This window comes from Tachypleus tridentatus, chromosome 10 (genome assembly GCF_004210375.1).
Source record: "Tachypleus tridentatus isolate NWPU-2018 chromosome 10, ASM421037v1, whole genome shotgun sequence".
NCBI classification, from domain to species: Eukaryota; Metazoa; Arthropoda; class Merostomata; order Xiphosura; family Limulidae; genus Tachypleus; species Tachypleus tridentatus.
In genome coordinates this window covers 14,655,808-14,670,588 of record NC_134834.1, presented here as the reverse complement: position 1 = coordinate 14,670,588, position 14,781 = coordinate 14,655,808, and the positions used below count along the sequence as shown (strand labels likewise).

Genomic DNA, 14,781 nt, shown 5'->3' with positions numbered 1-14,781 from the left:
CTGTTTATATACAAGAGAAAATGAAACACTAGCTAGATATGACATGACTGATTATATAAAAGAGAAAATGAAACACTAGCTAGATATTACATGACTGATTCTACAAGAGAGAAAATGAGACACTTGCTAGTTATGACATGACTGATTCTACAAGAGAGAAAATGAGACACTTGCTAGATATGACATGACTGATTCTATAAGAGAGAAAAATGAGACTCTTGCTAACTATGACATGACTGATTCTTCAAGAGAGAAAATGAAACACTAGCTAGATATGACATGACTGATTTTATAAGAGAGAAAATGAGACACTTGCTAGCTATGACATGACTGATCATATACAAGAAAAAATGAGACACTAGCTAGATATTATATGACTGATTCTACAAGAGAGAAAATGAGACACTAGCTAGATATAACATGACTGATTCTGTAAGAGAGAAAATGAGACACTAGCTAGCTATGACATGACTGATTCTATAAAAGAGAAAATGAGACTCTTGCTAGCTATGACATGACTGATTCTATGAGAGAGAAAAATGAGACACTAGCTAGATATGACATGACTGTTTATATACAAGAGAGAAATGAGACACTTGCTAGCTATGACATGACTGTTTATATACAAGAGAAAATGAAACACTAGCTAGATATGACATGACTGATTATATAAAAGAAAATGAGACACTTGCTAGCTATGACATGACTGATTCTATGAGAGAGAAAATGAGACACTTGCTAGCTATGACATGACTGATTCTACAAGAGAGAAAATGAGACACTAGCTAGATATGACATGACTGATTCTACAAGAAAGAAAATGAGACACTAGCTAGATATGACATGACTGTTTATATACAAGAGAATATGAAACACTTGCTAGATATGACATGACTGATTCTACAAGAGAGAAAATGAAACACTAGCTAGATATGACATGACTGATTCTACAAGAAAGAAAAATGAGACACTAGCTAGATATGACATGACTGTTTATATACAAGAGAAAATGAAAACGCTAGATATGACATGACTGATTCTACAAGAGAGAAAATGAGAAACTTGCTAGCTATGACATGACTGATTCTACAAGAGAGAAAATGAGACACTTGCTAGCTATGACATGACTGATTCTACAAGAGAAAATGAAACACTAGCTAGATATAACATGACTGTTTATATACAAGAGAAACTGAGAAGTGCTTGCTAGCTATGACATGACTGATTATATACAAGAAAAAATGAGACACTAGCTAGATATTATATGACTGATTCTACAAGAGAGAAAATGAGACACTAGCTAGATATGACATGACTGATTCTACAAGAGAGAAAATGAGACACTAGCTAGATATTACATGACTGATTCTACAAGAGAGAAAATGAAACACTAGCTAGCTATGACATGACTGATTCTACAAGAGAGAAAATGAGACTCTTGTTAGCTATGACATGACTGTTTATATACAAGAGAAAATGAAACACTAGCTAGATATGACATCACTGATTCTATAAGAGAGAAAATGAGACACTTGCTAGCTATGACATGACTGAATCTACAAGAGAGAAAATGAGACGCTAGCTATGACATGACTGATTCTATAAGAGAAACTGAGACACTTGCTAGCTATGACATGACTGATTCTACAAGACAGAAAATGAGACACTTGCTAGTTATGACATGACTGTTTATATACAAGAGAAAATGAAACACTAGCTAGATATGACATGACTGATTATATAAAAGAGAAAATGAAACACTAGCTAGATATTACATGACTGATTCTACAGAGAGAAAATGAGACACTTGCTAGTTATGACATGACTGATTCTACAAGAGAGAAAATGAGACACTTGCTAGATATGACATGACTGATTCTATAAGAGAGAAAATGAGACTCTTGCTAGCTATGACATGACTGATTCTTCAAGAGAGAAAATGAAACACTAGCTAGATATGACATGACTGATTTTATAAGAGAGAAAATGAGACACTTGCTAGCTATGACATGACTGATCATATACAAGAAAAAATGAGACACTAGCTAGATATTATATGACTGATTCTACAAGAGAGAAAATGAGACACTAGCTAGATATGACATGACTGATTCTGTAAGAGAGAAAATGAGACACTAGCTAGCTATGACATGACTGATTCTATAAAAGAGAAAATGAGACTCTTGCTAGCTATGACATGACTGATTCTATGAGAGAGAAAATGAGACACTAGCTAGATATGACATGACTGTTTATATACAAGAGAGAAAATGAGACACTTGCTAGCTATGACATGACTGTTTATATACATGAGAAAATGAAACACTAGCTAGATATGCCATGACTGATTATATAAAAGAGAAAATGAGACTCTTGCTAGCTATGACATGACTGATTCTACAAGAGAGAAAATGAGACACTTGCTAGTTATGACATGACTGTTTATATACAAGAGAAAATGAAACACTAGCTAGATATGACATGACTGATTATATAAAAGAGAAAATGAAACACTAGCTAGATATTACATGACTGATTCTACAAGAGAGAAAATGAGACACTTGCTAGTTATGACATGACTGATTCTGCAAGAGAGAAAATGAGACACTTGCTAGATATGACATGACTGATTCTATAAGAGAGAAAAATGAGACTCTTGCTAGCTATGACATGACTGATTCTTCAAGAGAGAAAATGAAACACTAGCTAGATATGACATGACTGATTTTATAAGAGAGAAAATGAGACACTTGCTAGCTATGACATGACTGATCATATACAAGAAAAATGAGACACTAGCTAGATATTATATGACTGATTCTACAAGAGAGAAAATGAGACACTAGCTAGATATGACATGACTGATTCTGTAGAGAGAAAATGAGACACTAGCTAGCTATGACATGACTGATTCTATAAAAGAGAAAATGAGACTCTTGCTAGCTATGACATGACTGATTCTATGAGAGAGAAAATGAGACACTAGCTAGATATGACATGACTGTTTATATACAAAGAGAAAATGAGACACTTGCTAGCTATGACATGACTGTTTATATACAAGAGAAAATGAAACACTAGCTAGATATGACATGACTGATTATATAAAAGAGAAAATGAGACACTTGCTAGCTATGACATGACTGATTCTATGAGAGAGAAAATGAGACACTTGCTAGCTATGACGTGACTGATTCTACAAGAGAGAAAATGAGACACTAGCTAGATATGACATGACTGATTCTACAAAAGAGAAAATGAGACACTAGCTAGATATGACATGACTGTTTATATACAAGAGAATATGAAACACTTGCTAGATATGACATGACTGATTCTACAAGAGAGAAAATGAAACACTAGCTAGATATGACATGACTGATTCTACAAGAAAGAAAATGAGACACTAGCTAGATATGACATGACTGTTTATATACAAGAGAAAATGAAACACTTGCTAGATATGACATGACTGATTCTACAAGAGAGAAAATGAGACACTTGCTAGCTATGACATGACTGATTCTACAAGAGAGAAAATGAGACTCTTGCTAGCTATGACATGACTGATTCTATAAAGAGAAAATGAGACACTTGCTAGCTATGACATGACTGATTCTATGAGAGAGAAAATGAGACACTTGCTAGCTATGACATGACTGATTCTATGAGAGAGAAAATGAAACACTAGCTAGATATTACATGACTGATTCTACAAGAGAGAAAATGAGACACTTGCTAGTTATGACATGACTGATTATATACAAGAAAAAATGAGACACTAGCTAGATATTATATGACTGATTCTACAAGAGAGAAAATGAGACACTAGCTAGCTATGACATGACTGATTCTACAAGAGAGAAAATGAGACACTTGCTAGTTATGACATGACTGATTCTATAAGAGAAACTGAGACACTTGCTAGCTATGACATGACTGATTCTACAAGAGAGAAAATGAGACACTTGCTAGCTATGACATGACTGATTCTACAAGAGAGAAAATGAAACACTTGCTAGCTATCACATGACTGATTCTACAAGAGAGAAAATGAGACACTTGCTAGCTATCACATGACTGATTCTACAAGAGAGAAAATGAGACTCTTGCTAGCTATGACATGACTGATTCTACAAGAGAGAAAATGAGACACTTGCTAGTTATGACATGACTGTTTATATACAAGAGAAAATGAAACACTAGCTAGATATGACATGACTGATTATATAAAAGAGAAAATGAAACACTAGCTAGATATTACATGACTGATTCTACAAGAGAGAAAATGAGACACTTGCTAGTTATGACATGACTGATTCTACAAGAGAGAAAATGAGACACTTGCTAGATATGACATGACTGATTCTATAAGAGAGAAAATGAGACTCTTGCTAACTATGACATGACTGATTCTTCAAGAGAGAAAATTAAACACTAGCTAGATATGACATGACTGATTTTATAAGAGAGAAAATGAGACACTTGCTAGCTATGACATGACTGATCATATACAAGAAAAAAATGAGACACTAGCTAGATATTATATGACTGATTCTACAAGAGAGAAAATGAGACACTAGCTAGATATAACATGACTGATTCTGTAAGAGAGAAAATGAGACACTAGCTAGCTATGACATGACTGATTCTATAAAGAGAAAATGAGACTCTTGCTAGCTATGACATGACTGATTCTATGAGAGAGAAAATGAGACACTAGCTAGATATGACATGACTGTTTATATACAAGAGAGAAAATGAGACACTTGCTAGCTATGACATGACTGTTTATATACAAGAGAAAATGAAACACTAGCTAGATATGACATGACTGATTATATAAAAGAGAAAATGAGACACTTGCTAGCTATGACATGACTGATTCTATGAGAGAGAAAATGAGACACTTGCTAGCTATGACATGACTGATTCTACAAGAGAGAAAATGAGACACTAGCTAGATATGACATGACTGATTCTACAAGAAAGAAAATGAGACACTAGCTAGATATGACATGACTGTTTATATACAAGAGAATATGAAACACTTGCTAGATATGACATGACTGATTCTACAAGAGAGAAAATGAAACACTAGCTAGATATGACATGACTGATTCTACAAGAAAGAAAATGAGACACTAGCTAGATATGACATGACTGTTTATATACAAGAGAAAATGAAATGCTAGATATGACATGACTGATTCTACAAGAGAGAAAATGAGAAACTTGCTAGCTATGACATGACTGATTCTACAAGAGAGAAAATGAGACACTTGCTAGCTATGACATGACTGATTCTACAAGAGAGAAAATGAAACACTAGCTAGATATAACATGACTGTTTATATACAAGAGAAACTGAGAAGTGCTTGCTAGCTATGACATGACTGATTATATACAAGAAAAATGAGACACTAGCTAGATATTATATGACTGATTCTACAAGAGAGAAAATGAGACACTAGCTAGATATGACATGACTGATTCTACAAGAGAGAAAATGAGACACTAGCTAGATATTACATGACTGATTCTACAAGAGAGAAAATGAAACACTAGCTAGCTATGACATGACTGATTCTACAAGAGAGAAAATGAGACTCTTGTTAGCTATGACATGACTGTTTATATACAAGAGAAAATGAAACACTAGCTAGATATGACATGACTGATTATATAAAAGAGAAAATGAAACACTAGCTAGATATTACATGACTGATTCTACAAGAGAGAAAATGAGACACTTGCTAGTTATGACATGACTGATTCTACAAGAGAGAAAATGAGACACTTGCTAGATATGACATGACTGATTCTATAAGAGAGAAAATGAGACTCTTGCTAGCTATGACATGACTGATTCTTCAAGAGAGAAAATGAAACACTAGCTAGATATGACATGACTGATTTTATAAGAGAGAAAATGAGACACTTGCTAGCTATGACATGACTGATCATATACAAGAAAAAAATGAGACACTAGCTAGATATTATATGACTGATTCTACAAGAGAGAAAATGAGACACTAGCTAGATATGACATGACTGATTCTGTAAGAGAGAAAATGAGACACTAGCTAGCTATGACATGACTGATTCTATAAAGAGAAAAATGAGACTCTTGCTAGCTATGACATGACTGATTCTATGAGAGAGAAAATGAGACACTAGCTAGATATGACATGACTGTTTATATACAAGAGAGAAAATGAGACACTTGCTAGCTATGACATGACTGTTTATATACATGAGAAAATGAAACACTAGCTAGATATGCCATGACTGATTATATAAAGAGAAAATGAGACTCTTGCTAGCTATGACATGACTGATTCTACAAGAGAGAAAATGAGACACTTGCTAGCTATGACATGACTGATTCTATGAGAGAGAAAATGAAACGCTAGCTATGACATGACTGATTCTACAAGAGAGAAAATGGGACACTTGCTAGCTATGACATGTCTGATTCTATAAGAGAAACTGAGACACTTGCTAGCTATGACATGACTGATCATATACAAGAAAAAAATGAGACACTAGCTAGATATTATATGACTGATTCTACAAGAGAGAAAATGAGACACTAGCTAGATATGACATGACTGATTCTGTAAGAGAGAAAATGAGACACTAGCTAGCTATGACATGACTGATTCTATAAAAGAGAAAATGAGACTCTTGCTAGCTATGACATGACTGATTCTATGAGAGAGAAAATGAGACACTAGCTAGATATGACATGACTGTTTATATACAAGAGAGAAAATGAGACACTTGCTAGCTATGACATGACTGTTTATATACATGAGAAAATGAAACACTAGCTAGATATGCCATGACTGATTATATAAAAGAGAAAATGAGACTCTTGCTAGCTATGACATGACTGATTCTACAAGAGAGAAAATGAGACACTTGCTAGTTATGACATGACTGTTTATATACAAGAGAAAATGAAACACTAGCTAGATATGACATGACTGATTATATAAAAGAGAAAATGAAACACTAGCTAGATATTACATGACTGATTCTACAAGAGAAAAATGAGACACTTGCTAGTTATGACATGACTGATTCTGCAAGAGAGAAAATGAGACACTTGCTAGATATGACATGACTGATTCTATAAGAGAGAAAATGAGACTCTTGCTAGCTATGACATGACTGATTCTTCAAGAGAGAAAATGAAACACTAGCTAGATATGACATGACTGATTTTATAAGAGAGAAAATGAGACACTTGCTAGCTATGACATGACTGATCATATACAAGAAAAAATGAGACACTAGCTAGATATTATATGACTGATTCTACAAGAGAGAAAATGAGACACTAGCTAGATATGACATGACTGATTCTGTAAGAGAGAAAATGAGACACTAGCTAGCTATGACATGACTGATTCTATAAAAGAGAAAATGAGACTCTTGCTAGCTATGACATGACTGATTCTATGAGAGAGAAAATGAGACACTAGCTAGATATGACATGACTGTTTATATACAAGAGAGAAAATGAGACACTTGCTAGCTATGACATGACTGTTTATATACAAGAGAAAATGAAACACTAGCTAGATATGACATGACTGATTATATAAAAGAGAAAATGAGACACTTGCTAGCTATGACATGACTGATTCTATGAGAGAGAAAATGAGACACTTGCTAGCTATGACGTGACTGATTCTACAAGAGAGAAAATGAGACACTAGCTAGATATGACATGACTGATTCTACAAGAGAGAAAATGAGACACTAGCTAGATATGACATGACTGTTTATATACAAGAGAATATGAAACACTTGCTAGATATGACATGACTGATTCTACAAGAGAGAAAATGAAACACTAGCTAGATATGACATGACTGATTCTACAAGAAAGAAAATGAGACACTAGCTAGATATGACATGACTGTTTATATACAAGAGAAAATGAAACACTTGCTAGATATGACATGACTGATTCTACAAGAGAGAAAATGAGACACTTGCTAGCTATGACATGACTGATTCTACAAGAGAGAAAATGAAACACTAGCTAGATATGACATGACTGATTTTATAAGAGAGAAAATGAGACACTTGCTAGCTATGACATGACTGATCATATACAAGAAAAAATGAGACACTAGCTAGATATTATATGACTGATTCTACAAGAGAGAAAATGAGACACTAGCTAGATATGACATGACTGATTCTGTAAGAGAGAAAATGAGACACTAGCTAGCTATGACATGACTGATTCTATAAAAGAGAAAATGAGACTCTTGCTAGCTATGACATGACTGATTCTATGAGAGAGAAAATGAGACACTAGCTAGATATGACATGACTGTTTATATACAAGAGAGAAAATGAGACACTTGCTAGCTATGACATGACTGTTTATATACAAGAGAAAATGAAACACTAGCTAGATATGACATGACTGATTATATAAAAGAGAAAATGAGACACTTGCTAGCTATGACATGACTGATTCTATGAGAGAGAAAATGAGACACTTGCTAGCTATGACGTGACTGATTCTACAAGAGAGAAAATGAGACACTAGCTAGATATGACATGACTGATTCTACAAGAGAGAAAATGAGACACTAGCTAGATATGACATGACTGTTTATATACAAGAGAATATGAAACACTTGCTAGATATGACATGACTGATTCTACAAGAGAGAAAATGAAACACTAGCTAGATATGACATGACTGATTCTACAAGAAAGAAAATGAGACACTAGCTAGATATGACATGACTGTTTATATACAAGAGAAAATGAAACACTTGCTAGATATGACATGACTGATTCTACAAGAGAGAAAATGAGAAACTTGCTAGCTATGACATGACTGATTCTACAAGAGAGAAAATGAGACACTTGCTAGCTATGACATGACTGATTCTACAAGAGAGAAAATGAGACTCTTGCTAGCTATGACATGACTGATTCTATAAGAGAGAAAATGAGACACTTGCTAGCTATGACATGACTGATTCTATGAGAGAGAAAATGAGACACTTGCTAGCTATGACATGACTGATTCTATGAGAGAGAAAATGAAACACTAGCTAGATATTACATGACTGATTCTACAAGAGAGAAAATGAGACACTTGCTAGTTATGACATGACTGATTATATACAAGAAAAAATGAGACACTAGCTAGATATTATATGACTGATTCTACAAGAGAGAAAAGGAAACACTAGCTAGCTATGACATGACTGATTCTACAAGAGAGAAAATGAGACACTTTCTAGCTATGACATGACTGATTCTACAAGAGAGAAAATGAAACACTAGCTAGATATGACATGACTGATTATATAAAAGAGAAAATGAAACACTTGCTAGCTATGACATGACTGATTCTACAAGAGAGAAAATGAGACACTTGCTAGCTATGACATGACTGATTCTACAAGAGAGAAAATGAGACACTTGCTAGTTATGACATGACTGATTCTACAAGAGAGAAAATGAGACACTTGCTAGTTATGACATGACTGATTCTACAAGAGAGAAAATGAGACACTTGCTAGTTATGACATGACTGATTCTACAAGAGAGAAAATGAGACACTTGCTAGTTATGACATGACTGATTCTACAAGAGAGAAAATGAAACACTTGCTAGTTATGACATGACTGTTTATATACAAGAGAAACTGAGAAGTGCTTGCTAGCACTTGACGAGATTAAATTATAAATCAAATGTAAGCATAATTCTTAACCTATAACAAAAACAATTATAAATCTTCCCTTCACCAAATCTACTTAAACCAGACTGAATATTTAACTTTAAATCCAAACAAACAAAAGTTGCTCAAACCACACAACGATAAATAATGTGATAAAAAGCAGTTAGCACTCATTAATATTAAGTACACAGAGCATGAACTGAAAATATTCCAAGTACAGTATTGATATGCTCACAAAATATTTTATGTTATTCCTACTCTGAAGAATAATTCAGTCTTCAAAATGTTGCTAATACAAACTGTAATGCCATACAACTTCAACCATCAACTATACAATGACAACTAATATTATCAAATAATGTTCCATCCCTCTAACTGTCCAATTTACCAAGATTTCTAGCATAATTTATTTACCACACATATTATACGAAAGTAAGAGAAATGTTATATTTTTTTATCCATAAACTTAAGACTTACAAAAAGTTCATATTCAGACCCAGTCTGAAGAGTTTTGTTGGTGGTTATAATCCCAGTTTTTGGGTTCACGTAAAAAATGCTTCCCACACTTGTTTTTTGTATCTTGTATTCCACCATAGCATTGAGACCTTCATCAAGATCGGTAGCTACAACCTGTGAAAAAATGTTATTAATTACTTACTAACGACAACACTGAAAAACTGATTTGTTACAAGAAACAAGTGAAAAAATATTTAAATAAAACTTAAAACGTTGGAATGGGCATACAAAAAATTTGAGGAAACAAGTTTGGAAAAGGCATAGTGTAATAGAACTTCCTCTGTAGAACATTGCAATGTGGCATGTCCAACATTCGGTCCTTGTTTACTTTGTTTATTTTTTCTATCCTGTATACAATAAACCATGTGAACTAAACTTATCAATCTTGTTTATGCTTACCATACAATGAATAGAGGTTTCTGTTAACCGAATTATTGGAGGCAATACATACACTCCAAAGTCTATTTATACAATACCAGAAGAATCAGATAATTGTGTAACCTGTAACTTTTATATTGTTTAGTTTCTTCATAACTTGTCTCTCCTATTGCAAGAGCATGAAAAGACAACAGAATTTCATACATCGGATAGAAAGGTTGATAAAAATACAAAGACAAAAAATCTGAAAAAGTTTCTGTGTGTATGTATACAAAAGTAGAAAAATCTGAAACAGATTTTCATATGTTGCCATAAGCTGTAAAATATCACACATAAAGAAAAATGAAGTAGGCATGGACTAGATGTTAAACATATCTGGTTACGAAGTTTACCAGACGAAGCTTTATTATATCATGCCCATTCCTACCTTGTTTCCTCACTTTTTGAGTGCATTCATTCCTATACTTTCATTTTTAATATATTTTTTGCCCCTTATCCATGTACTTCTTTTCATATGGCTGATGCGTGGTTTTTTACACGTTCTAATGAATACTAAACTATAATTTAATATTCATGTAATTTCAAAACAGATTGAAAATTTCAGCAAAATATCATTGTCAAATATGTATTTCATTTAAAATATTTATTTATAATAATCATCCATAATTACACAATTACTTCTATTTTATGATATTTTTACCCTAAGAACCTTAAAAATACATATAGGTTTTCTACATTATTTGAAATATTTGTTTCTATGGTGTTCCCTTATTGGTTTGATAATCTTATATACATATTCATAAACAATCCACTTTTAATACGTTTTCTTTACATACCTTCACATTTCACTGGATATTTTTATGTAAAACTTGAAACTGTTTGAGAATCTAACTACATTTAATACTTACTCGACAGAGATATCCTACGGCCATTTTGTTAGATACCAAAACTGGACATCGATAAAGAGATTCTGTGAACTGTGGATCATTATCATTAATGTCTTCAACTGTAACCACCACTCGGGTGGTGGACGATAATGAAGGTTCTCCAGAATCTCTCACTAGTATCTACAGAAGAAAATTCACCAACACCACATCATTAAGCATAATCTCATATTGTACCTACAAAAAACACTATTAATAACAGATCGGTACCAGTAATATTTTAGTATTTATAAATAAAAATCATTTCACAATGTGTAATCATGATCTCGAACAATACTTACAAAATAAAAATCCTCCTATAACAAATCAGCAATAAAAAAAGTGTCCACAAAAGAAATTTCATGAACAATAGGTCATTAATTATGAATTAATAATACCTACAACAGAAAATAATAATCTAGTAATTACAACGTAATTACGCTTACATAATACAATTCTTCAGTGATAGACTAGCAATAATGTAATTACGATGTAATAGTGCTTATGAAAGAAAACCATCAACAGGTCAATGATTATGACTTAAAACTACCTTGAAAAATAAATCCAACAATAACTGGTCAATAATTATGACGTATCATTGTTATTGAATTTATTATTTCTTTCTACATCTTATTACATTAACTTACACTCTTTACTTGTGAGCTTTAAGTAATAAAATTTGGTAATATATATATATATATATATAAAACTAAACCATATAAATGTTTACTTGTGGATACAAATAACAAAACACTACAATGATTCATCTCCTCCGTTTTAATCATCTGTGTTAATTTTTTCGACCATTTCGACTTCAAAAATCATTCCTCAGGATGTAATTTTACCGAGAATTTCTATGAAAAATGTTCATAACGTCGCTTTTCAATTAAACATAAATAACCTAAATTAAATTCATGTTATTTTTCATATATTTTTCTTCCTGTCATTTTAAACAGGTAAAAGTTAAGCAGGAAGCAGCAGCAGCAGCAGTTAGCTGGAATTGTGAAACTGTAAAAAACGATTACTAAGGAACACAAAAAACAACTATGAAGTAAAATTTATATTTTTGTATTAAATTATTAAAGATAAGAAAAAACTGCTCTTCTATAATTACAAAACATGTATAACTAAACTGAAATTTTAATAAAAGTAATAAAGAAATATAAAAAAGGATATTTAATAAACTTCTACTAATTTATTTTTGAATATATATCTTAATATAACTAATTTACCCAATTATTGTATTTTCTCTTTGTACATTTTGAAAACATTTATATTTAATTTAGGTTATTTTTTCGTAGTTGAAAAGTTGTATTTCAATGTTTTTGACATTCAAATTAACAACAACAAAAAATTAACGCACTAGCCTCAAAATACTTTTAAACTTGTTCAAGTCTAAAATTAATATAAATACTCACCTCAAGCACGTGTTCTGATTGGCTCTCCCGGTCTAAATGGCGGTTGGTCGTTTTAATAAGGCCTAAAACGAAGGGAAAGTAGATGTTGAGCCTGACAGAAGAACGTAAAATCTTTGGTTTTAGCGATTATGTTACAATCGTGATGCAGCTACAAAGCATGCCTATTGATAAACAAAATGCCCTCAGAAATAAAACAAGTGGTATTGTTCTTTTAAGTGTTTCAGAAGATATCGATAAACAGTATACTTATGAAGTCACTTCATTGTTTTCTGAGAATTTTTCTAATTTTATATAACTTCAAGTGTTTTACGCTTTGTTTCTTCAACACCAACTGTAATAATTAAGACAGAAACGTCTCCGATTTCTAAAATTCCAAATTTCTGTGTACGTAGTTTTCAGATTTCAGTTAACACTAACTAATACCTTTTCCTTGACAGTACATCATGCTGAGATAACGAATCACGCTATAATAATTCAATTACGTTATTTTCTTTTTTGGACAAAAACTCAGACCGTTTACCACTTAAAAAATATTTATATTCGTTATCTGATTAAGACAAAACATTGCATTTTGGGCGCGGTGTTTACAATTATAGTGGAATCAACTGTTTCTGCTCTACCCACCCATACACACACATAAATGTATATAGGTGTGTCACCCATCCTTGACAGGCGGTGATATTATCTGTGTAGTGCAGTTTAAACTAGAAATGGAAAACATACCACATATCTACTGCAATCTCTTCGTTACTTGCCGTGACGTCACAAATCAGACACGCTTATTGGCGCTATTAGTCACGGATTGTGACCTGTTATTTTATATTCTGTCACTTTTAAACGAAATTTCACACATACATTTTTATATATGCGAGTCTGATGAATTTGGACTCAAACAATTCTTCAGTTAAACTAATAATGTAAAGAATATATACAATAAAAAAGTACAGTTTCTACTTTCCAAATTAATTAAAAGTGCGACAACAATCAGTTTCCCTAATAAGGCCAGAGTTTCATTTCAGTTACAAATCTCCAGTCTTTTGTAAATTCTAGAGTTATACAGAATAATTAATTAAAACTTGTAATTGAAACGCGTCATTTCATATAAATTAATACTAGCTTGTATGTTAGTTAAGGTTACGTCGATTAGAATTTTTAAAATTAATTTTCTTTTACAACACTTTAAAGTTATCTGATGAAATATAAATAAATATGAGAAACCTTTGACTAAAGAGGATATCACAATTTATATATGTGTGTGTTAAAAGTGATATGTAACTGAACATGTTGTTAATCCCTGTCAAACACATGTGTTTCTTCTTAAACGATCCGAGAGATGCTTAGAAGGAAATTAAGTTAGTATAAATATTGAAATTTTACGCACATAAACAGAAGAAACACGCCGTGACAAAACAAAAACAGCTCTCAGACTTTCAAAAGCAACAAATTTCAGTTTTGGTGTGTACAGTCTCCTTAAAGTAAATTTATGAGTCCTATATAAACGTAAGCCTAACATTTTTTGTCGCGAATCTGCATGTTTCGGAATATAGAAAGGCTTGTTAAAATTCCAGGACAGCTAAGCCTAACAGAACATCACGCAATGAATTCCGACGAAGTGGAAGAAAAATGTGATTATATTTCCTCGCATGCATTTTCCTTAACGTTTCAGGGAACGTAGACAGGGGATTTGGTTTAGTAAAGACAGAAAAACAAGTGGCGAACTTATAATAATGCACGTTGAAGATGTACTGTTTACCAAATTTGCTTGAGCTCTTGTATGGATTAATAAAAAAAAAAAAGAAGAGAAATTGGACGTTTATGT

General features: G+C 32.6%; 1 protein-coding gene across 7 annotated transcripts in view; it reads right to left on the bottom strand.

Annotated features, from left to right (window-relative positions):
* The window catches only part of LOC143228768 (fat-like cadherin-related tumor suppressor homolog), a 218,393-nt gene that overhangs the window by 74,019 nt on the left and 129,593 nt on the right, over nucleotides 1–14,781 (bottom strand). For all 7 annotated transcript variants that reach the window (XM_076460102.1, XM_076460098.1, XM_076460097.1 and 4 more), the window contains 3 exons: nucleotides 12,963–13,024; nucleotides 11,530–11,688; nucleotides 10,205–10,357 (listed from right to left, as the gene is read on the bottom strand). In XM_076460102.1, coding sequence (XP_076316217.1) covers nucleotides 10,205–10,357; nucleotides 11,530–11,688; nucleotides 12,963–13,024 — 374 coding nt within the window. The remainder of the gene's footprint in view (nucleotides 1–10,204; nucleotides 10,358–11,529; nucleotides 11,689–12,962; nucleotides 13,025–14,781) is intronic.